A 23,347-nucleotide genomic window follows, 5' to 3' on the forward strand; every position below is an offset into this window, starting at 1 on the left:
CAGGGTTTTGAAACAATTTGCCCACGTCAGAAACTAAATCTCTCCTCCTGGAGCCTGTGTTCTTACCACCAGGCCCTCTTGCCTATCCTCTTCACCTCCCTCAGAACCTGAAATCACAGACCTAAGGAGGGTCTGGGAAGGGAGAGGGAAAGCAAATGGGTAATAATAGGGTGGGGCATCTCACCCACTTAAGCTGCCAGCCTCCAGCCCCCTGCTTCCTGATGGAAGTGACTCTGTTGTCTAGGCAGCAAAGTGCAGTGGTTAAGAGCATCGATTCAAGCTGGGCTGCTTGGGTTCATATCCAGATCTACTAGGCTGGCTGTGTGATCTTGAGCAAGTTATATTCCGTTCTGTTCTCAGTGTCCTCCTAGGATTGTATTAGAGTAAATTGGTGAACATTTGTAAAGCATTTAGAGTAGTGCCTGGCACAAAATAAGATATAATAAGTACCTGATAAGTGCATCATTTTCCTATTATTTTATTTTATTTTTTTAAAGATTTATTTATGTATTCATATAAGAACTGGGATACAAGCCAGAGGTGCAGGGGAGTGAGAGGCTCACCAAAGACAGAGTGAGGAGCAGAACAGGCGGATTGACTGAAATACACTGCTGAGGGGAGCAGCCGGAAAGACAGGAGAGGTCTGCTGCGCCATGTGGGTCAGCTCCCTACAGGAGAGGTCTGCTACACCATGTGGGTTAGCTCCCTGGCCGGGTATTGAACTACTGCTGCAGCTGTGGATAGTTTCATTGTGCTGAGACTTAATCCCTTGTAACACCAGGGAGGCCCCATTTTCCTATTACTTAATCTCGTTTGTGGACACATTTTTGCCTATCCCTACTCTTTGTTACAGAGTAGAAAACTGAGGCGCAGTTTACATAGTAACAGAGCTGGCTTCCATCTTCATCTCCTCCCATCAACCCACGCTGCCTTTTTATGACCCCAAGTCCTAAATCAAAACTTCCCAACTAATTCTGTAAGAAAAAATATTGACTTCTAACTCCCCCCACCATGCACACACCTTAATAGTAAAATACCAACCTTAGGATAGCTAGAAATAAAATCTTCCATCACTCCCAACACTCTTCTGCTAAAGCCTTAGTGTCAGACTAGAGAAGTTCCAGGATACTGCTGGCTCAAGCAATTCTGTGGAGAACGCCACCCTCTCCCACCCCCTACTCCCCAAATATTCTTCCTCAGTTTCTTCCCTCCTCTCACCTGCTCTTAGTGAAGGCTTTGAAAGCAGGTGCCTAGCCCAACAGCCACCCACACATTTAAGAACTTGGAATAACCCTGTCTGCGGGCAGAGCCCCCAACCCCAACTCCACCCTTTACTTGCCCCATGACCTCATGAGAGTGGCTTCTCTTCCATAGTTCCCTGCTTCCTCCTCTATAAAATGGGGATAGTGATTGTGTTCCTCCTTCCTTGTGGTGTGGGTAGAAAGATCAACGCAGTTCTGGAGGGGCACATGCACTGTGCCTGTAAAGATGAAGGTGGCAGATGGACATAATGACTTCATTTACTAAAGAACCTACTGGGTTCCCTTAATGACTTGTCTGAATGTTCCACCTTCCTTCAGAATGGAAAGGTGGAGTAGCGGGGACACTCTGGCCTGGTGGAGCCTTGGAGACAGAAACATTAGTGGGATGTCTTGATTTCTAGAGTGCATTGGATGGGAATTAAGGGGGGGGCTAATGTAGAGGACTTTCTACTATCAGTATGCCTATACCTACCTACCTTTAACTCATGATGTCCCAGGCTTCTGTACACCTTATTTTCACATACCCAGGCCTCCAACACATCCACATACATACCCCCACTTAGAAACCAACAATTCTTTTCATTTCCAAGGACCACCGTGCAGTCACCTAATCTCCCACACATACAACAGGCATTCACACACCAAAACACACTCATGCCCCCAGTGCTCTTGTGTTCTCCAGCCATAGAACATTCCAAAGTTTCTATGGTCTGCAGAGTCCTGACCTAAGCACAACAAAAAAGCAATCATTGGGCCTCCCTGGTGGCACAAGGGGTTAAGCACCGCACTATGAAGCAATCCACAGCCTCTGCAGCATGAGTTCGATCCCCGGCCGGCCAGGGAGAATCCGACATGGTGCAGCAGACCTCTCCTATCTCACCCGCTGCTCCCCTCAGCAGTGTATTTCAGTCAATCTGCCTGTTCTGTTCCCCACTCTGTCTCTGGTGGATTCTCTCACCCCCTGGATCTCTGGCCTGTACCCCAGCTCTTGTATGCATAAATAAATAAATCTTTAAAAAAAAAAAAAGGGAAAAAAAAGCAATCAGTGTCCCAAAAAAGTTTTCTGGCTTTAGGGAGAAAAAAGTTGACCTAGGGTTGAGCCCTGGGGTCAATCATTTTATTAACAGTGTGACTTTGGGAAAGTTATTAACCTCCTCTCTCAGCTCCTGTGCCTACATCTCAAAATGACAATGCCATCCAGCTCTGGATTGCCAAGGAGTCAATGAAATCATGTATATATTATTGTTGAAACAGTGGACACTAGATAAATGGTGCCTGCTACAATTACAAAATTGCCCTTTTTAAAAAACTGATTACATTGGAAAGGGAAGCATAACACACACAAGCAGCTACTCCTTGTAGCCTTCCTAACCCAGGCTTTTCAGAGACTCCCTGGGACCAAGCGAAACATATAAACAATCCCAGCTTCCCCTCCATCTAAGCTGGTGCCTCTTGCCCAGCTGTTGAAGTGTTAGGAAAGGGAGGGGGTACCCAGGGATTGGTGGGCAGGAGAAATCCTCTGAGTCACTCCAGGGACTTGGTTGGGGGAAGGAGGAGGGAAGGTGCTTGCTCCCAGAGTTACAGTCACCGATTCTAGGTTTGTTGTTCTCTCTGTCTGGTTCCTTTCTTCCCTGGGGAACCCCCCTCTTCCAAGGCAGAGCTTTAGTGTTGTCAGCAGAAGGGGCCCCAGGGGCCCTCCAGTAAGATGGGGGTGGGGCAGCAATGCCTGGCCACACTTCTTCTCTGCCCTGGGAGCCTCCCCAGAGCCCTGCTCTGCTTCATCCCCAGGCACTTCCAGAACCCAGGCATCCTGGCAGGCTGCTCTTCAGCAGGAGGCAGGTCTATGCCTGGCCCTTCCCTGCTCCTTCCTACCCCATCCTTGTGACTTGGGACCATCCTGCCCAGCAGTGGCAGAGAATGGGCAGGGCTGTAACCTGTCTACAGAGGGCTTAGGCAGGCTAAGTGGCCCCTGAACACTCTCTCTTCCTTTGCAGTGGAAAAGCTCACTGGAGGGCACAGCATTCCCAGCCTGCCCTGCTCTTGAGGCAGAAACAGTGCACTCTGGGAGTTGTAGTTTTCACACCACTCAGGTGACCCATGCAAGAAATAAATGTAGAGGAGGGAGGGAGCCAGAGGAGAAAAGTGTAGCTGCTGCCATGGTAGGGGAAGAGGAATGAGGATAAGCAGGAGTGGCTGGGACCCAGCAAGTAACAATACCCAGTAGTCCTGCATTTCAACTGACTTCTCACTCGGACCCCATCTTCAGACCCCGACTCTGAGGACTGAGGGGCAGCCTCTGAAGCTTGTTTTGAAGCCAATTATATTGGAAAGATGAATAGAGTGAGAAACTAAGCAAATGAAGTCATGCCATTTTTTTCTAATATGGGTATAAATAGAAGATGAGAAGATAAGGAAGCTGGCTGCTGGTCCGTCCTCCCCTCCCCTGGAGGCCCCTCCTCTTAGCCATAGATGCTGAGAACTAGGACCTCTTCCTGTCTTTCTCAGCTCTGGCTGGACAGAGGGAGATTTTGTATGTGTGTATGTGGAGGTGATAGAAGGCAGATGTTAGAGATCCACAGAAACCTTTCAGCTCAGACAAGCCAGTCTCCCCAGTTCAGGCCTGGCCTGGGATCTAAGCTGAGTTCTCCAGACCCAGGGTGGGGTCGCAGCCCTAGAACCAGTGAAGGTAAATCCATGTGACTCAACCCTCCCCTCCCCAACCCTTATCTCCAGAAGCCAGAACTTCACCCACCCAGGCAGCCCAGTGATCTGCCCTCACTGCCCCCTCCCCAGGCTCACCCTACTGAAGCCAAGAGAGGGATAGGGGCTGAGCCTAGCTGACCTCTTTGCTCTCTGCCCAGGAGGACCATGCGGCAGTAGCAGCCATGCTGCCCTTCCTGCTGGCCACACTGGGCACCACGGCCCTCAACAACAGCAACCCCAAGGACTACTGCTACAGTGCCCGCATCCGCAGCACCGTCCTCCAGGGCCTGCCCTTTGGGGGCGTCCCCACTGTGCTGGCTCTTGACTTCATGTGCTTCCTTGTGAGTGCTCAAAGGTCCCCCACCCTTGGTCTCCACACCCTGTATAGAGCTAACAGACACCTGCAGCTCTGACCACTCCCCCACCTGATCCAGACTCCCCAGGCTTAACTACAAGAGGATCCTTATCACCCAGCCCAAGCCTAGCCTCTCTGTTCACCCACATCATCCCCTTCCGAGATCAGATTTGGGCCCCTCTGCTCCTGCCCTTCTGGCTAATCCATGGGTGGATGGTCTCTCCACCTGCCAACCACCCTCTTCTCTCAGGCACTGCTGTTCTTGTTCTCCATCCTGCGGAAGGTGGCCTGGGACTATGGGCGGCTGGCCTTGGTGACAGATGCAGACAGGTAAGGCTCTGGAGCCCTGCCTTTAGCCCTACCTTGTTCCACAATCCTCAGGAACAGGAAAGAACCAGCCTTCTTTCATCACCCTTTGTTAGGGGAATGAAGAGGGGCCAGTCCCAGAATGGGTATGGGGGTCATGAGGGTTTAAAATTGGGCTTTTGTTCCTTGCCAGTTCCCAGGGACCCTCCCACCCCACCCCCACCCCCGCTAACCCTGTCTGTTCTCTGTCCCCAGGCTTTGGCGACAAGAGAGGGACCGAGTGGAACAGGAATAGTATGTGGGGCACCAGCCCCCTCATCCCCACTAAACCAGCTTTCCTTTTCTTCTCTCATGCTTCTCTTTTCTTCCTGCCAAGTTGCTAGTTTCTTTTTGCAGTTTTCTCCTCTGCAGGCTCATGTTTCAGATTAACGCGGGTGGTGTGCTTTGCAGAGCAGGGGGCTCCCCAACTTGTCTCTGCCTCTCTCCTCTGGCTGTCTGCCTGAGAGAAGTTCCTCACCATGTACCCAATCTTTGTGGCCCTAGTTGGCTATAATGGAGGGGCCATCCTCCCAGAAATTCACAACTCACCCTGTTGGTTGCAGAGACAAGATTGGGTGTCACCAGTGGCTTCCCATCCCCTAACAGCTAGTTCTTCATATTTCAGGGATCCGTGCTCACCCCTTCTGGAGGCCTGGGAGGGGGGCTGCTCAAGGAGCCCTGAGTCTGGTCCTGGTGTCACGTCATGGTCTCTGTCTATAGAACCTGGAGTTAGAGATGCAGCAGTTGCTGGAGTCAGAGAAGAGGGAGGTCAGGGGCCCACCTGGAAGACATCCTCCAGCGCCTCCTTACCCCCAACCCTTCTGGGGCGCTCCTGTCCATTCTTACAAGCTTACACGCACACCCCCCCCCACACCAATCCCACCACCACCACCATTGACCTAGGTATCTGTTGCCCCTGCTCGCCCCCCACTGGTCAGCTGTGGAACTGCAGATCCACTCATTCTTATTCCAACGTTGGTGCTTGGGGGTGAGAGCAGATGACCAATGACACCCTTCTCCCTTTGTAGCTGCCCTGAATTGGTACCCCAGGGCCCTCTGAAGGGAAAGCATATTTAAGGGGAGGCAGGGTAGGGGCACCCCGCTTCAGCCTCTTGCACTTTCTGTGCCTTGTCTAGCCCCTGGAACTCTGGAGTGGGAATCTGCCCACTTCCTTCCTGCTTCCATGGGCTTGGACTCACCAGGCTCTTTCTGATCTCTCATCTCCCCACCCCCAGTGTGGCCTCAGCTATGCACGGGGACAGTCATGATCGGTATGAGCGGCTCACATCTGTCTCCAGCTCCGTGGACTTTGACCAAAGAGACAATGTGAGTGCCCTCCTCCTGCCTGACTTATTAGCCACTCTCTCCTTCCATGGCTGCCCCTAGCTTCTAGTGACATGGAGTCAGGGACCTATGGAGTGTGGCTCTTCTCAGCCAGGGGAATGCTGTCTGAGCACCACAGGATAACCACTTGGACCCAGAACCCTAGCTCTGTGCTCCCATGTCAACCTCCAAAGTAGCACAAAACTAACATCTGTGATTCCCAAACCTGTTCACCACAATAGTTATGTGCGTGTCTGTGCCGATTAATCCTGAGGACCCCTTTCTCCTTAAACATGGTTTTAGAGGTAATAAGTAGCCCTCCAGCCTGCCTAGTAAAACATACAGAATCCATTGTGTAGCTCAGGGGCTGATGGCCCCTGGCTGGATAGTGCAGTTGTCCTGCTGTAAATTGGAGCTGGTTGGCAGTGCCTCCAGAGACAAGGCATGTGCCTGTGATTCACATAGTCCCCAGACCCCAGACCTCCTTTCACGTCAGACCCAACACTTCCAGAGTAAGGGTCCTGGTCAGAACTTACTCCTCAGACCCTGGTCAAGCCAGCTCGGGCTGGGGGCCAAGGGCAGCAGCTCTTGTAGCAGCTATAGCAGCAGAAGCCCATCTGCTTCCTGAGTTGGCACACACTGGTAACTGGCAAAGCAAAGGTGTCACCCAGCCAGCCAGAATGTCTAGATGGCCCCAAGATTCAAGTGACATTGGCAACAGGTAGCAAAATCCTGCCTCTTGGCTGGAGAGCATCTGTCTTCCCCATCCTGCCAAAGCCAGGACCCTCTCCTAATAGGAAGTTGGGGGGGGTTGTCTGTCCGGTCCCCCCGCCATGTATCCCCACTCAGCTGCTGGTCTCTGAAGGCTGGTCTGGAGGGTTGAGGGGAAATTGCAGCTCTAAAGACCCTGGATTTTGGTGCCTCTGTGGTGCACTAGAAGGTGGGGGCTGAACCTCAGGCAGTATGGCCCCCCACCCTCTCCTTTTGGCAGCTATGTGGTAAACTCTTCCTGTTAGCTGCAGGTCTGGAGGTCCCACTTCTGTTGAACCCTGAACCCCACCCTGTCCCGCACAACTGCAGGACTTCCTCCAGTTCTGCTGCCCCATTGGGTATCTGTGGGGACCTGTAGTTCTGCAGATAGCCCTACAGGCCCGCAGATAGCCCAAGTTGATATTGGTCCTTTTCTGCTTTGAAGGCTGGCTCATTTCCTCATTCCCTCTCTGGGGATGAGCTAGTTCCTTGGCAGTGGGTGATTGATTATGAGAATGGGGTGGGTGGGACTTGGGGAGGAAGGGACTTGCATTGGTGGGATGGGACTCCAACTAATAGCCCTCTGTCCCCCCAGGGTTTCTGTTCCTGGCTGACAGCCATCTTCAGGATAAAGTAAGTGAACAGTCATCAGGCTCTAAAGAAAGAAAAACAGAAACTTCAGAACCTGTCTTCTCCCTACAAAATACAGAGGCCAGCCGCTTTGAGGGCCTAGCGCTCCCAGCCAGCCCAGCACCTCCCCTACTCCAGGAGCCAGGCCCTGGGATCCCCATCTCGCTGTCCTCTGAGCTGGCCTCACATCACCCCACAGTCTTCTGTGTGCCCCCCCACCTGGGGGACCCCTCACTCTACCTTCAACTTTCCCTGCCCCTGCCACCCCGCAAGAGCAGGGCCTGGAGCTCCCACCTCAGGCCTCTGAGCAGCCAGCGGGTGGGGGCTCAGGCAGGCTGGGAGCAGCCAGCCAGCAGCAGGCTGGAGCCAGTGCCCAGCAGGCAGAAGTCAGGAGATCCAGCCAGAGTGCGGCAGGCAGGCAGTGAGCGCTGAGAGAGGCAGGAGGCCGGGACAGGTCAGCACCACCAACACCAGGGCCCCTCCCCAAGTGTAACATGCTTCCCAGCACCCATAGGTGCTGCTCCGTCCTCCCTCCCACTTCTGCCTTCTGTCTCTGTTCCTCTTTTTCTCCTGTCACAGCTCCCTTTTCTTCCCATCCCTTAGTGTACTTCTCCTTTGTCAGCTGTCTTCATTGTGTCCCTTCCTTTCCTCTGGCTCTCCCTCGCCTTTCTTTCCTTTAAGCCTTTGTTCTTTTTCTTCTTTCTTCATTTCTGTTGCCCTGTCTTAGCCCTTTCCTCCCTCTGTTCTTCCCATTCTCCCTGCAACCATTTTCTCCTTCCCCTTCCCTCTCCTGCCTCCCTCCCTCCCCTCTGAGAAAATAGGGGATCCAGAGACACCCTTTCAAGCCCCATATTGTTGCTAGATTGTCACTGGCTGGGGTGCATGTGGGCTGGGGGTGGGCGAGGGCAGGAAAGTAGTGGACCGTGCTTCCCTGGTCCTCACCTAATTCCTCTGTCCCCACTGTGCCTGCAGAGATGATGAGATCCGGGACAAATGTGGGGGCGACGCGGTGCACTACCTGTCCTTCCAGCGGCACATCATTGGGCTGCTGGTTGTTGTGGGCGTCCTCTCTGTAGGCATCGTGCTGCCTGTCAACTTCTCAGGGGACCTGCTGGGTCAGTGAGGGCCAAGGTGGGAGGGGCAGGGAGCAAAGACAGGAAGAGATGTGTCCTTACCCCCTCACCTTCCTCTCCCTCTTCCCACCTCCCAGAAAATAATGCCTACAGCTTCGGGAGAACCACCATTGCCAACTTGAAATCAGGGTAAGGTTGGGAAGCCGGTCAGTGAGGCCAGAGTCTGGGCCATATAAATGGGCAGGAAGGAAAGGGAGAAGGTTTGAGGAAGAGGTGACTGCAGCTGCAGAGATGGCTCTGGGGCCCTGCGGGCTTGGGTTGGAGATGGAAGAGGTAGTTCCTGTGGCGGATCTCCAGGGATGACCCAATAAAGCAAAGGAGGGTGCAACCTCAAGCCCAGGGGAGCTAACTGGGGCAGACTAAAAGGCAGCGTGGCCAGTGGGTATGGCAGGAAGAGGTGGCCTCTTCGGGACACTTTAGCCAGATGGAGCAAACTCGGGGTGTGAAGCATGGAGTGTGAAGCATGGAGTCTGTCCTGTGGGCAGCAGTGCCAGAAGACTGGTGGTGGTGTAGGGACACTGTGCTTGGGTTTAATGGATGCTGGCAGGTTGGGGGTGTCTGTGTTCCTAACCTGAGTGGCTCCACATTCCCCCCACTGCTCCCCACAGGAACAACCTGCTATGGCTGCACACCTCCTTCGCCTTCCTGTACCTGCTGCTCACCGTCTACAGCATGCGCAGACACACCTCCAAGATGCGCTATAAGGAGGATGATCTGGTGAGTGGGCAGTGCCCCTTCCACTAGGCTTCTCTCGCCTCGGCCCCAAGGGGTGGCATCTCCAGGGTTAGACCAGCTGGGTTTGAATCCTGGCTCAGCAGCTCAGGAACACCCATCCAACAAGTTAAGTTACTTCCCTCCAGCCTTGATTTCCTCATCTGTGAAATGGAATCACATCAGTGATTTCCCAGGTGGGTGCTAGAGAGGCACTGTGAGCCACTAGGCTGGGTTTTCATGGCCTGAGGATCTGAGAGCCGAGAAGAGATGGCTCTTTCACTGGGCTTACTGCCTGATTTCTATTAGAAACATGCCCCCTGCTTTTCCTAGGACCTGGCTCCTCCCTCAGGCCTCCTCCTACCACTGCCTGCTCTGCTCTGCTTACCCCATCCCCCACCCCCTCCCTGCATCCTGAGGTTCCTCTGGAGTCAAAAAGGAGGGCAAACCCACTCCCCTCTCACCCTAGGTAAAGCGAACTCTCTTCATCAATGGAATCTCCAAATATGCAGAGTCAGAAAAAATCAAGAAGCATTTTGAGTGAGTAGCCACCCCTACCCCCACCCCCAAGTCCTGCAGACTCTTCTTTGCCTTCAGCAACAAGAACGCCCTTACTCGCCTCCCATTCTGAGACCTAGGGTTGCATCAGGAGTTGGAGGTTAGACTAGGGATGAATTCTGATCCAGGGTGATATAGCACTTGGCTGGGTGATCGACCCTGTCAAGAATAGGAGAAATACAAGTAAGACTTGAAAAGTGAGTCTCCAGGGCCTCTCCTCCTAGTATGAACTGGGTCATGAGTTCCTAACCCAAGGTCCATGGGCCCTTTGAAGTATGTGGTTCCCTCTACACCATGAGTGATATCCTGGAGTTTGTGTGCAAACTGCAGTCCTGGGAAACCTAGGCTGCACATTCTCAAAGGCTCGTTTCATCTCTGGGATTGTTGGGGAAGAGCAGGATGGATGCTCTAGGCATCCTGGGTGGCCAGAGCAGTCTATGTACAGGATTGGCGATCCTGTCATACATTCATCTATCCCTTCAGCAAACTTTCCCAGTGCTGTTAGGCATAAGTCACTGTGGTACACCCTGGGGCTGTGAAATACCATCAGGCGCTCAGGAGGTTTCACAGTATGGAGGTCAGGACTAGGACTAGTCTAGGGTCTGGTCGGAAATTTGTCTGGGTCAGTTTATTGTTAGAATGAGGTGCCTCCCGGTGGTCCTGATGAGGAACATTGGTAGTCTGGATCAAGGCTCATTCCAGTCAGGACCAGGGCTCAGTCTGGTCAAGACCAGGATTTAGTGAGGTCTAGATCCATTGTCAGTTGGCCTGCATCAGAACTTGGTCATCATCCTGGATCAGAACAGGATTGAGAGCTACTCTCTGATATAGATCAGATTCATATGGGACAGTGGCAAGTTTGTGGTCACCATTAAGAGCTCCCACTTTTTGGTCACCTTCTGCACACCCGGGACAAATAAATTAGAAATAGATCCTGTCCTCATACAAGTTATAGGACATCAGTTAAAATGAGATTGTCCCTGGTCAATAGGAGAGAATGATTTGGGACCTTATCTGGAATTTAAATTTGGCATTAGGGGCAGTCAAGGTCAGGATTAAGAACAGGGCATGCTCAGAATTAGGGGCATTGAAAGACAGACTCAGCAGAATTAGAGACCACCCCATGCGCAGTCAGAGAGCCTCTGTGGTGGGGACTAGGGGTTTAGAGTTAGTTACATGAGAATGAGGGCTCATCAAGCCACAGTGATAAAGGCCCTTCCAAAGAGGAATCTTAAAATGGTTTGAGCACCAGCAGTGTCTGGGAAGATCTATCGCCTCCTAGGAAGTGAATTTCAAGGGCCCCATTCCATATTTAAGTTTCCAGATTCTCATGGGTTGTGCAATGTCCACATTGCTGTCTCTTTAAAACTGTATCTCATGCATCTTCGGCATCCATCAAAAAATTTCTCAAAGGTGGAGCTCAGTCTAGACTAGGGATTAGGCTCCAGCAGCAATGTGTGCTCCTAAGAATAAAGGAACTGCTCCTGCACTCAGTTCAGCAAGCCTTCTGCAACCTCTCCAGTTACCAGGTGCCAGGGGCCGAGAGTCAGGGACAGCCGATGGCTGGTCTGTCCTGGCCTGTCAAGGTTGGATCGATCTTGGGTCAGGGCTAGCGGGTGAGTCTCAGGTCTGGGTTATGGGTCAGTTTGCATCACAGTTCAGAGTTCTGGCCTCTGTCTCTGGCCCAGGTTAGAGGTCAGTCTCAGGTCAGATTCAGTATCAGCCTCTGGTTGGTGCTGAACCAGGAATCATTCTGTAGCTGCACTGTGTGCTGTTGGGGCCAGTCATGGACAAGGCTCAGTGCTGGACTCCAGCCAGGCCTTCTGGAACCAGGGTGAAGAGAACAGCCCGTGCTAGAAACATTTTCTCTCAACTTCAAGTCCACAGCCTGGGGCAAGAGTCAGCCCCCAGAGTGGCTTCCCAGCCCCTTGCAGGCAGGCGTGCCCTCATATCCCTGCTGGATCCTGGGCTCCCACACTGCTGGGCCCACTAGGATAAGGGTGAGGAGGAATTTCAAGGTTTTGGTCCTAAGGAACTCTAGTTTTTATAAACTCAGAAAGAGGGATCTTGAACTGGGAGTGTGTGTCTTGAGGTGTGGGGTGGAAGCCGGGAGGTGGGTGGGACCCTGCAGCGGGTGATGGTGCACTGTGTTTCAGGGAGGCCTACCCCAACTGCACAGTTCTCGAAGCCCGCCCATGTTACAATGTGGCTCGCCTCATGTTCCTCGATGCAGAGAGGTAATGGGGCTGGAGGGGGGACACACCGAGGGGCCCTCTGCTCATTGTTGGTGAGATCTTGGCTACCACACAGGAACCTGGCTCCCCTTCCATGTGTTTCCCAAGGTGTTTGATTTTATTCACTCCCTGGTATGCCTAGTAATTTCACTCTGGAAAGAGCAAGACTGGGAGTGTTAATTGCAAAGGAAAGGGGCCTGCCATCTCAACCCCACCTGAGGACTTACCCTTCAGTTACAAAATGAGAAACTTAGGCCAGACTGGCCCTCAAGGGATGGTTGGGGAGACCCTGGGATGGGGACATGTCTGAACCATGTATCTTAAACCCTATACTTGGGGAGTGAACTAGGTTACCCAAAGCTACCCAACCTCCCAGGCAGCCCCAGCCCCGGCTGGGCCATGAGTGACTGGGCACCTGGGTCTCACAGGAAGAAGGCCGAGCGGGGGAAGCTGTACTTCACAAACCTCCAGAGCAAGGAGAACGTCCCCACCATGATCAACCCCAAGCCCTGCGGCCACCTCTGCTGTTGTGTGGTGCGAGGCTGTGAGCAGGTAGGAGCGGGCCCGCCATGGGGGAGCCTGGCCTCCACTTAGACCTCGGGGCCCCCAGAGCTCTTGATGGAAGTTGGGAGGACTTGGAAGGTCCTGGGGAGACAGGTTGCAGTGGTGATGGGTGCACCCCACAGTGGATCCTGTCCCAAAACCCCAGAAACACATGCACATAAATAGGCTTTGCACATAAATCCGTGAAGGCAGATGGACCTCCTAGAGGAGGCAAGACCAGGGCTGGGGTAGGAGCAGTTTTTAACTTTTCCCTACAACGGCTAAGTTTTCAAGCCCCTTATCAGGAGCGGGCAGTCAAGGGGACAGTTGTGCTGTATTTACTAGCCCTGTGGCTTCACAAGTTTCTTGACTGCTCTGTGCCCCAGACTTCTTGTCTATAAGACGGGAGTAAGTGTATGAACCTCGGGGGATGGTTGTGTGGCTGACTGAGCCACACCTAGCAACTTACAGCAGCTGCAGGCCTGCCGTGAGCCCCGGCTCTGCTCGCTGGGAGCTGCGCGCCCCAGCCCGGCTCTCATGCTATCTCACCTGTCCTGGCAGGTGGAGGCCATTGAGTACTACACGAAGCTGGAACAGAAGCTGAAGGAGGAGTACAAGCGGGAGAAGGAGAAGGTGAACGAGAAGCCTCTAGGCATGGCCTTTGTCACCTTCCACAATGAGACCATCACCGCCATGTGAGTCCCCTCCAGGCCTGCTCGCCCTGGCCCTTGTCCCCCAGTGACCAGCTGGGGCTCCTCGCTTCCAGCCAGCTGTCAGCAGTGGGGTCCCCAATGGCTGGTGCCACAGTAACTGGTACCCATCCCACCAGCATCCTAAAGGACTTCAACGTGTGTAAGTGCCAGGGCTGTGCCTGCCGGGGGGAGCCGCGCGCCTCGTCCTGCAGCGAGTCCCTGCACATCTCCAACTGGACCGTGTCCTACGCCCCTGACCCACAGAACATCTACTGGTGAATAATGGGGCTTCGTGGGGCCCCAGTGGGCTCCAGTGGGGTTGGGGGAGGAGTGGAGGGTCCTAAGTGTCATGGGGACCACCGACATTTGTCCTGGAGTGACCCCCCTGCCCTGTCTCCCCAGGGAGCACCTCTCCATCCGAGGCTTCATCTGGTGGCTGCGCTGCCTGGTCATCAACGTGGTCCTATTCATCCTCCTCTTCTTCCTCACCACCCCGGCCATCATCATCACCACCATGGACAAGTTCAATGTCACCAAGCCCGTGGAGTACCTCAACGTGAGACACCCCGCCCCCCCCCATGTTGTCACATGACACAGATGCCAGGCTCGACCCCTCCTGCCCAGTATAGCTCCTCTTCCCCACAGCCAGGCCCTGCCAGGAAGCGCCCACACAGCTATGGGCTTTAGACCGCTCTGTATACTGTTCTTGTGCTCCCCACCACCTTCCTCAAGGAGAGGCCACCCTAACTGCCCATGTGACTTCAGATAAGTTCCTTCTCCTCATCCCTCAGTTTCTCGAATAGAAGCATGAAAGGCTCAGACTAAGTCATTGGCTTCCAAACTTAGACCCTGATGCCTTTATTGAAAGGCATCTCACATGAAACCCGTGGTGGAAAACATGGCTGCTCCGAGGAGGTAGGATGGGAGTCACCTCCGCCTGGTCTCCCCTTCCCACTCCTGCCACGTGCACAGCATACCTCCTGGGAACCTCTAAGTTCACAGGGAGACAGTTTGAAAATCACTGAGTGATCCGAGCATAATAGATAAGGCCCAGACTGCCTGGGTTCAGATCTCTACCCCACTGCTTACCAGCTGGCTAAGCTATTAAATGTCTTTCTGCCTCAGTTTGTTCATCCGTAAAATGGGTCAGCAGCATCATTGCGAGGATTAATCCCTGTAGTGCGTCACCTATAGGAGCTGTCCAGCAAATGTTAACTACTAACATTATTCAAACTGGGATTGCACCTATAGCCCTGGCCTTCCAGATGTTCTGACGGGGCCCTGGGCTCAGTGAAGGTGGGAGCAGGTAGGCAAAATCATCTGGGCCACTGGCCTGTCCCCACCTGGCACACACTTCTTTTCCCCACCACAGAATCCCATCATCACCCAGTTCTTCCCCACCCTGCTGCTGTGGTGCTTCTCAGCCCTGCTCCCCACCATCGTCTACTACTCTGCCTTCTTTGAAGCTCACTGGACACGGTGAGACACGCACAGCAACCTCTCCCTGGTGTACCTATCCCCATTGGGCAGCCCTTCGACCTCCAGGCTCCCTGCCCCAGGCCATCCAGAGCTGACACAGAAGAGGAAGTGACTAGCATCCTCCCTTTGGGAAGTCCCCCTTTCCAGGAAACTGTTCTGGGATACTGTACTGGTTTGGGGAGCAGGTGTGGGACTGGCTTCCCTGACCTCTGTCCCTGTGCTCCTGCCATAGCTCCGGGGAGAACAGGACCACCATGCACAAGTGCTACACCTTCCTCATCTTTATGGTGCTGCTCCTACCCTCACTGGGGCTGAGCAGGTGAGTTTGGGGTGGGAGCTGGGGTTGGGGGTTATAAGATGGCAGTAGTGGGGAAGAGTTCAGACTCCCACCTCCCTGCTGAGCTGAGGGCATGAAGCTGGTCATCCCTAGGTGGTCCTGACTCACCTGCCCCATTGAAGGATAGGGGAGGTTGTTCCCACATAGGAGTGCTCGTAAGTGGAACTCCCCTCCCCCTGGTACTTTGGGCCATTCCAGCCCCCACCACACCTCTCTTCTCCTCTAGCCTGGACCTCTTCTTCCGCTGGCTCTTTGACAAGAAATTCTTGGCCGAGGCAGCTATTCGGTTTGAGTGAGTGACTGGGGGCCCTAAGAAAGGACCTTGACCGCGGGGTGGCTGTGCCTGAGACACACTGCCAGCCTCAGTGGAAGGGTTGGCTTCCAGCCCTCTGGCAGGAGTGGGGAGGAGCTCGGTGCATCTGTGGGGTCTCGGGTATATGTGTCGGGGAGGTCCCTGGGGTCTGGGTTGGGCTCTCTCTTTGTGAACCTCTCTGGATTCTGAGGTCACTCAAGATTTATTTGGGCTCAGAGGACCACACTGGGGAGGGGGGTAATGGGAAGCTCTGGGGCCCATATTCTAGGGCTAACTATGAGAGTCTGGAGTTCCATTTGGGAGGTTTGAGTGGTGTCTACAGCGGAGTTTTGGGAGTGATTTGGGGGTTCCTAGAGGTATCCCTGAAGGTCTCTGGAGCCCACACTTTCAAGTATCTATGGAAACCTCTTGGGATATCTCTGGGGGACTTTCGGATGTTCTGGGGCTGGGGCTCAAGCTGGGATTATCTTGAAAGATTTGGGCTTGTGCAGAGGTGTGACTGGAGTTCATCACATGCCTGCTCTGGGATGTATGAATGTATCTGGGGAGCACAGGCAATAGCTGTGGAGTGGGGGGACAAGCCTGGGGTCTATCTCTAAGCCCTCTGGGGTATTCATGTATTCATGCTTGGAGTGACATGGGCATTGACTAAGGCTCTTGGTTTCGCCCGCCTGCAGATACCAGGGGAGGGTCTCTGGAAGTTGTGTTCTGGAGGGGCTCATATTCTGGGAGCAGCTCCTGGTTAAGTTAAGGTCTAAGGGGGAAAACCTTCCAGGTGTTCCTGGAACTCACACCCTTGGTGATCTTTGGGTTCTCATAGGGATTGTCTCTGGAGATCTTGGTCAGTCATATCCTGAACATTCTGGTGGCCTTAGGGGTCTTGAATACTCCTCCCTGAGTCTTTCTGGGGCACAAGTTTGAGGGATGTCTCAGGCTCACACTCTCAGGTGTGTCCACTCACAACGAAGATGTCTGGGGCTTACTCTGGAGGCGTCTGTTGACACTCTGGGGTCCGCCTGTGGGGTTCACATCTGAGAGGACTGGGACACTGGTTCTGGAGAGCTGAGGTGGGATGCCCAAATGGCAGACGGCTCTGTGGGGCTGAAGGTGTGTGCTATCAGCTGGATGTAGGCAGGTGGCCCCTGGGTAACCTAAGCGTACAGTGCTGGAGCAGCTGGTGCCCGCAGGTGCGTGTTCCTGCCCGACAACGGCGCCTTCTTCGTGAACTACGTCATTGCCTCAGCCTTTATCGGCAACGCCATGGATCTGCTGCGCATCCCGGGCCTGCTCATGTACATGATCCGGCTCTGCCTGGCGCGCTCAGCCGCCGAGAGGCGCAACGTGAAGCGGGTACGGCCTACCGGGCCGCAGCAGTAGCACAGCGCCCCCTGGTGGGGCCAATCAGAAACAGCGTGTAGGGAGTGGGAGTACAAAGGTGCAGGGGCTTGGGGGAGTATATAGTTCGTGGGCTTGTGGAGAGCAGTTGGTGGCCCTGAGTTATCCCCTTCCTATGTAGGGCCTTTTCCCTTGAGTACAGCAGTGGTTCAGCCTGAAAGCCAGTTCTGACAGTCTAGTGTCCTTGATGGGAGCTGGGGGAGGTCTGGGTCCCTAGACCTAGGGTTCCTTTGTCCTAACCCCACATGAGGGCTGTGGGTACCCCACTCCCATGTCCACCCACCTCTTCTCCCCTGATCCCCCACCTGCTAGCCCCTGATCCCTTGAAGGTCCTTCCCTATGCACTTGCCACTCTACCTGCCTGCCCTCCCATCTTGGCCACAGCTCCTCTCTCCATCTGCTTTGCCCTGCCCTGAACACTGGGTTCCTTTCCCAGGGCTTCTTTCCTGGCCCCTCCCACCTGCCTGTGCCCCTTCAGTCTGCCCCTCCCCTCCCTGAGCCGCCCTCCTGCCCATCTCCCCCCCAGCATCAGGCCTACGAGTTCCAGTTTGGCGCAGCCTACGCCTGGATGATGTGCGTCTTCACGGTGGTCATGACCTACAGTATCACCTGCCCCATCATCGTGCCCTTCGGTAGGCACCGCCGCGCCGGGACCTGGGCCCTGCTCGGGGGGACCCAGGACCTCACTCGCTCCACTCCAGTAAGGCAGGCCACCCCGAGTGGACAGGGCCCCGGCTGGGAGACCGACCCCTCAGGCCTCCCGCCCGGTCCCTGGCTCAGTCTGGGGCAGGCCAGGGGGGAGGAGGGGAAAAGCCATCGCAGCTCAGGCCAGACCCAGTTGGTGTGCTGGGCCCTTGGGCAGTCACCTCGACATGGCCATGCCCGCCCATACCAGTGGCTTCACCCAATGGATATTCTTGAACATGCATCACATGCCCACTGAGGTGTCCACATGCCTACACAGGATCCATGGGCACACTGGTACACAGCCCTGTCAACTCAGGCAAGATCTTTGGATTCCAGGGTGGGGTTGGGTCCTTGCCTGGCTTTAGCTGAGCCGTATGACTTGGGCAGGTCCCTCTTCCTTCTGAAGAAATTAACAAAGTTTCTCTTCAACTGTCCCCCCACTAGTGGCCTCTACTTTCCCCCTTGATAACATCCTACCACCTTAACCACCCTCCCTGGTATTGACAGCTCCAACCTCCCAAACTAACCTCCTTGTCCTCGTTCAAAAATTCCCATTCCCTCAGGCTCTAGGAAAATAGAACTAACACCTAACATCTCTTTAGGGACAGGGATAGCAAGAAACGATATAGGTTTTAAGGGGATGCTTGTTGATCCAAATGAATGGATTTCTAAAGTTCCTAAAAAGGGGCTGTAGACTGAAGAGGCTGAGGCAGAGAGGCTGCAGCTCTACGATCCTGCTCAGGGCTTAGGCGGGAGGAGGGAGGCCAGCCCTTCAGCCACCTCAGAAGGACCGGGACCACCTGTGATGGACATGCAAAGGTGCCGAGGTCAGGGCCCATGTGGCTTCCCCCAGGGCTCATGTACATGCTGCTGAAGCACCTGGTAGACAGGTACAATCTCTACTACGCCTACCTGCCGGCCAAGCTGGACAAGAAGATCCACTCCGGGGCTGTGAACCAGGTGGTGGCTGCACCCATCCTCTGCCTCTTCTGGCTGCTGTTCTTCTCCACCATGCGCACGGGTGAGGGCCGCCCCCCTGGGGAGCCAGGGTGGGGATGGAGGGGCCTCCTTCCAGAGGCAGAGCAGGCCCTGGGAGGGTCCTCAATAATCAGGGCCCAGAGGCACGGGGCCTGGGAGAGGCCGGGGCAAGGCTGCAGCACGTGGGACCATGGGCATGCATCAGAAGGTAGCCAGAGTGGGGTAGTGGGCCTCTGGGAGGGGCCCAGAGGAGAGGTAGCAGCCCCGTTCTTTGCCCCCCCATACCAGGGTTCCTAGCCCCCACGTCCATGTTCACATTCGTGGTCCTGGTCATCACCATCGTCATCTGTCTCTGCCACGTCTGCTTCGGACACTTCAAATACCTCAGTGCCCACAATTACAAGGTGGGGGGCTGGGGGGCAGGGGGATGGCTGATGGCAGAACCTCTAGAGGGGCTGGGGGCAGAGGGATGGTTGGGAGCTGAGGGCCAAATGGGGTGCTGAGAAGGTATGGGGTCATGAGTGAGACTGAGGGCAGGGGCATTTCCCCACTCCCTGACTCATTCTGGGCCCCTCAAGATTGAGCACACGGAGACAGATACCGTGAACTCCAGAAGCAATGGACGGCCCCCCACTGTTGCCGCTGTCCCCAAATCTGCGGTGAGTGCCCTGATGCATGGCCAAAGGCAGGGAGGTACTTCTGATTGAGATTTGGTCCCGAAACTCCATGTCCCATCTAGAAAGCGAAGGGGGAGGTGGGGAAGAGGGGACGGCAGCAGTCTGGCTTCATTGAGGCTCTGCCACCTCCTCCTAAGGATCGCCACCCTCCCTCTGCAGGCCCTGTGTTCCCCCCACACACACACTCCCTCGTTACATGGGCAGCTGTCCACCCTCACCCCCTTTCTCTCTCCCTGCAGAAATACATCGCTCAGGTGCTGCAGGACTCAGAGGTGGACGGGGATGGGGATGGGGGTCCTGGGAGCTCAGGGGACGAGCCCCCATCATCCTCGTCCCAAGATGAGGAGCTGCTGATGCCCCCTGATGGCCTCACGGACACAGACTTCCAGTCTTGCGAGGACAGCCTCATAGAGAATGAAATTCACCAGTAAGGGGAGGGGGGCCCTGGAGGCCACACCCTGCCCCACCCTGCCCCACCTCCCCACGGACACTAAACTGCTAATAATTTATTAGATCTAAAGCCCCGTCCTCCCCCATCCCCTGCTTTCATTAAGGTATTTAAACCTGGGGATTTCACTGCTCTCCCCCACTATGGAGGGAGGGAGGGAACCCCCCAGCCTCAGTGAGGAGAGCCCCGAGCCGGCCCCGGGGCAAAGAGGGGTGTGCTTAGGGTTCCCCCAGATCAATGCCCCCCAGGCTAGTAGTGAGGTCAGGAAAGGGTTAATGAGAGCCAAGAGGGGTACCTGGTGCCATGGCTGGAGACCTGGGGGGGCAGGTAAATCAGGGGCTGCCCCCCCCAGTTCTTTCCTCCCCCCCCCATACCCCCCCCTGGGATCTGGTACTCCAGGGAAATGGAGCCCCCCCACTATGAGTGGGGAGGGGGAACTGAGTGGGAGGAAGAGTCAGGCCCCGAGTTGGGGGGTGGTGACCTGGGGGGGGGGTGGGCATGGCTGACACTGGAAAAATGGGGTTTTGCACTGTTTTTTTTTTTCCTTTAAAATAAAAATGAAAAGAAAAGCTCCGAGGTACTGTCTGACTTGTGCTGCTGAGCTGGACACAGGCCCAGGGACCAACCACCCTCTGTCTGCGTGGAGGACCTGTTCAGAGTTACCACATGACCCTGGGCAAGAGCTTCCCCAGTCAGCTTGTGGAGCCTCCATTTCTGCATGGGGACAGCAGCAGAATGGTGGGAGGGGCTGCTGTGTTCACTTCCACCTGTCGTCCTGCCTGCCAGCTCTGCTGCCATGCCTGCCCTGAGGAAATTGTGGGACCCTTCTCCCTGACAGCCACGCAGAGGGGATAGAGATTTAGGGCAGAAAGTGGACAAAGCCACAAGTCCACATTGTGTGGGAAGAAGACCTTTTGGAAGGGAGATCCCAGGAGGCTGCTTCCAGAAAAGGGCTTTCAGTGGCTGCCCTGGAGGGGGAGAGGCAAGAAAACAGAGCCATTGATCACCAGGTCAAATGCTGTCATCATTATTTGTTGACATTGTTGCTACATTTTATTTTTTTTAAGATTGATTTATTTATGCATACAAGAGCTGAGGTATAGGCCAGAGGTGCAGGGGGTTGGGGGTGAGAGGATTCACCAGAGACAGAGTAGGGAGCAGAACAAGCAGATCTACTGAAACACACTGCTGCAGCGTGAGACAGGAGAGGTCTGCTGCGCCGTGTATCACCTCCCTGGCCAGCGAGGGAATTGCTGCAATGGCTGGTGATAGCTTGATAGTGCTGTCTTTAACCCCTGCTCCACCAGGGAGACCCCACTACCTTTTTTTTTTTTAAGATTTATTTATTTATGCATACAAGAACTGGGGTACAGGCCAGAGGTGCAGGGGGTGAGAGGATTCATTAGAGACAGAGTGGGGAACAGAACTGGCAGAGTGACTGAAATACACTGCTGAAAGGAGCAGCAGGCAAAACAGGAGTGCTGTTCCACATGGGTAGCTCCCTGGCCAGGGATCGAATTCGTGCCGCAGAGGCTGCGGATAGCGTCATGGTGCTGTGCTTAACCCCTTGCGCCGCCAGGGAGGCCCCCCTGCTACATTTTACTGAGTGACTATTATGTACCAGGAATTTTGCTAAGTGACTTACCTGCTTAAAGTATCTACACCTCAGAAGGCTGCTCTGGGGTCAAGCATGAGTTTGCTGTGAGGATTGCCTGAGATAACAAATAAGTGCTCACTTGGCCTGACGCCCAGCACACAGTAAAACCCAATAGCTATCATTAATACTATAACTGCAACTATAATTAGTACTGTGATCGCGCATAGCTAATAGTACCTACAAAGCAGGTATGGTTTGCCTCTTGTTGGAAGAGGACAGAGGCTTGGGAGGGGATAGGGTTTGCCCAGGGTCACAGGCCAGGAAGGGACCTTGGAAAGACCTTGTTGAGCATCTCAGTGAGTTGCTGGCCCATCTGTCCTTCCCTAGGAGTGCACAAGGTCCTCCCCCCAAAATCCCCTCCCTGCCCTCTAGTCAATTACTACTCAACTTCTAAGGCCCAGCTCAAACTAGCATCTCTGAGGGCCTTCCTGTGACTGCTGCCTCCCACCCTCCTGAGGCCTGCAGAGCCTCATGCACGCTGCACCAGCACAGGGTCCTTCTGTCACCATTCCCCCCATGCAACCTGGGAAAGCCACCTCTCCTCACTGGGCCCATTTCCTCATCAATAAAATCAAGAGCATGACCCAGTGACCTCTGAGACCGCAGCGCATCATCCTGCCCACCCACCACCCACCAGCAGAACCCAAAGTGAGTCAAAGAACTCCCAGAGGGAGAAAAACCTCAGGGGAGGGCCTCCCTGGTGGCGCAGGGGTTGAGCGCTGGGTTGCGAAGCTGCCCGCAGCCTCTGCAGTGCCAGTTCCATCCCCGGCTGCTCCCCGGCCACCAGAGGAGGGTCCCACATGGCGCGTAGATCTCTCCTGCCGCCCGCTGCTCCCCTCAGCAGTGTACTTCGGTCCTTCTGCCTGCTCTGCTCCCCGCTCTGGCTCTGGTGAATTCTCTCACCCTCCCGCGCTTCTGACTGTACCCAGTGCTTGTGTAAATAAATTTAAAAAATAAAATAAATCTTTAAAAAAAAAAAAAAAAAACCTCAGGGGAGAAGGAGGAAGAAACAGGTGCCACAGGAACCTGCAGACCAGCAACCAGAAACCAACAGGGGACAGCAAACAGCAAGGGGCAGAGGGGAGCAGCGCCAGGCGTCCTACCACAGGCTGTGGAGAGTGTTCCCTGGGGGCCGGCTGTAGGCAGACTGGGTGGGAGAGGCCCAAACACAGGAGAAATGAAGTCCAGAGTCTCGTCCATGCTGAAGCCTCCACTTGTCCCAAGATCTGCAGTCCTGAGAACTGTGGACTCCCAGGTAGAATCCCCAAAATAGGGGAGGGGGCTCCCGAGGGTGGGGGAGTAAAGTGCTAATTCTTGGGCAGGTAGAAATCAGTTGTGAATTTCAAGCAGGAAGCACAAAGAACTGGCCCTAAGAAAATACTGGATGGTCTCACTCATAGCAGGAATTTAGAAAACCTAAATAAGGGACCAGGAAAAAGACTAATTATAATAAAGTAATAATCAAAATCAACAAGCAACTATAAACCAGAGACACACTACGGTGGGTTGGGGGTGGGCGGGGGATGGGGAGAGGAGAGAGGGGTGGGGTGAAGAAGTACTAGCTTCAAAATAAGAGGGGGATGCAATTGTATGGGGAATATAACCAAAATGAAAATGCATACATTGCACAAAGATGAAAAATAATGTAAGAATTATATATATATATATATATATATATAAAAAAGAACAGGCAGGCCCTAAGGCCCCAAATAACTGTCACCCTTGAGGGGCCTCCCTGGTGGCACCACACTATGAAGCAATCCACAGCCACTGCAGCATAAGTTCAATCCCAGTCAGCCAGGGAGCGGCCCACATGGCACAGCAGACCTCTACTGTCTCAGACCCCCTGCTCCCCTCAGCAGTGCACTTCGGTCGATCTGCCTGTTCTATTCCCCACTCTGTCTCTGGTGAATCCTCTCACTCCCTGCATCTCTGGCCTGCACCCCAGCTCTCATATGCATAAATAAATAAAGCTTTAAAAAAAACCTGTCACCCTTGAACCCTCTATCAGACCATCCTGAACACCTACTGTGTGCAGACCCTGAGGGCCCAGCACTGTACTTGGCGCTTTCTGAGAGTTGGCTGAGACCTCAGAGGAGTCTGAGTCAGGCACCTCCACACCCCCTCCCCCAGCTAG

At 54.3% G+C, this 23,347-nt stretch overlaps 1 protein-coding gene across 3 annotated transcripts in view; it reads left to right on the forward strand.

Annotated features, from left to right (window-relative positions):
• Positions 1 to 20,083, forward strand: part of TMEM63B (transmembrane protein 63B) — a 22,066-nt gene extending 1,983 nt beyond the window's left edge. For 2 of the 3 annotated variants that reach the window (XM_037519797.2, XM_037519798.2), the window contains exons 2-24: positions 4,124 to 4,306; positions 4,571 to 4,650; positions 4,882 to 4,920; positions 5,901 to 5,991; positions 7,334 to 7,371; positions 8,341 to 8,483; positions 8,579 to 8,630; positions 9,110 to 9,218; positions 9,682 to 9,752; positions 11,927 to 12,007; positions 12,433 to 12,556; positions 13,109 to 13,242; positions 13,377 to 13,514; positions 13,642 to 13,795; positions 14,612 to 14,718; positions 14,951 to 15,037; positions 15,282 to 15,347; positions 16,556 to 16,718; positions 17,290 to 17,395; positions 18,304 to 18,471; positions 18,717 to 18,832; positions 19,007 to 19,087; positions 19,345 to 20,083. In XM_037519797.2, coding sequence (XP_037375694.1) covers positions 4,148 to 4,306; positions 4,571 to 4,650; positions 4,882 to 4,920; positions 5,901 to 5,991; positions 7,334 to 7,371; positions 8,341 to 8,483; positions 8,579 to 8,630; positions 9,110 to 9,218; positions 9,682 to 9,752; positions 11,927 to 12,007; positions 12,433 to 12,556; positions 13,109 to 13,242; positions 13,377 to 13,514; positions 13,642 to 13,795; positions 14,612 to 14,718; positions 14,951 to 15,037; positions 15,282 to 15,347; positions 16,556 to 16,718; positions 17,290 to 17,395; positions 18,304 to 18,471; positions 18,717 to 18,832; positions 19,007 to 19,087; positions 19,345 to 19,536 — 2,499 coding nt within the window. In that variant the 5' untranslated portion in view covers positions 4,124 to 4,147 and the 3' untranslated portion in view covers positions 19,537 to 20,083. The remainder of the gene's footprint in view (positions 1 to 4,123; positions 4,307 to 4,570; positions 4,651 to 4,881; positions 4,921 to 5,900; positions 5,992 to 7,333; positions 7,372 to 8,340; positions 8,484 to 8,578; positions 8,631 to 9,109; positions 9,219 to 9,681; positions 9,753 to 11,926; positions 12,008 to 12,432; positions 12,557 to 13,108; positions 13,243 to 13,376; positions 13,515 to 13,641; positions 13,796 to 14,611; positions 14,719 to 14,950; positions 15,038 to 15,281; positions 15,348 to 16,555; positions 16,719 to 17,289; positions 17,396 to 18,303; positions 18,472 to 18,716; positions 18,833 to 19,006; positions 19,088 to 19,344) is intronic. The other variant, XM_054698830.1, reaches the window with a different exon arrangement.
• The last annotated feature ends 3,264 nt before the right edge of the window (positions 20,084 to 23,347 follow it).

The sequence above is a fragment of the Talpa occidentalis genome, unplaced genomic scaffold (assembly GCF_014898055.3).
Source record: "Talpa occidentalis isolate TD23 unplaced genomic scaffold, MPIMG_talOcc4v2.1 talOcc4.2, whole genome shotgun sequence".
Lineage (NCBI taxonomy): Eukaryota > Metazoa > Chordata > Mammalia > Eulipotyphla > Talpidae > Talpa > Talpa occidentalis.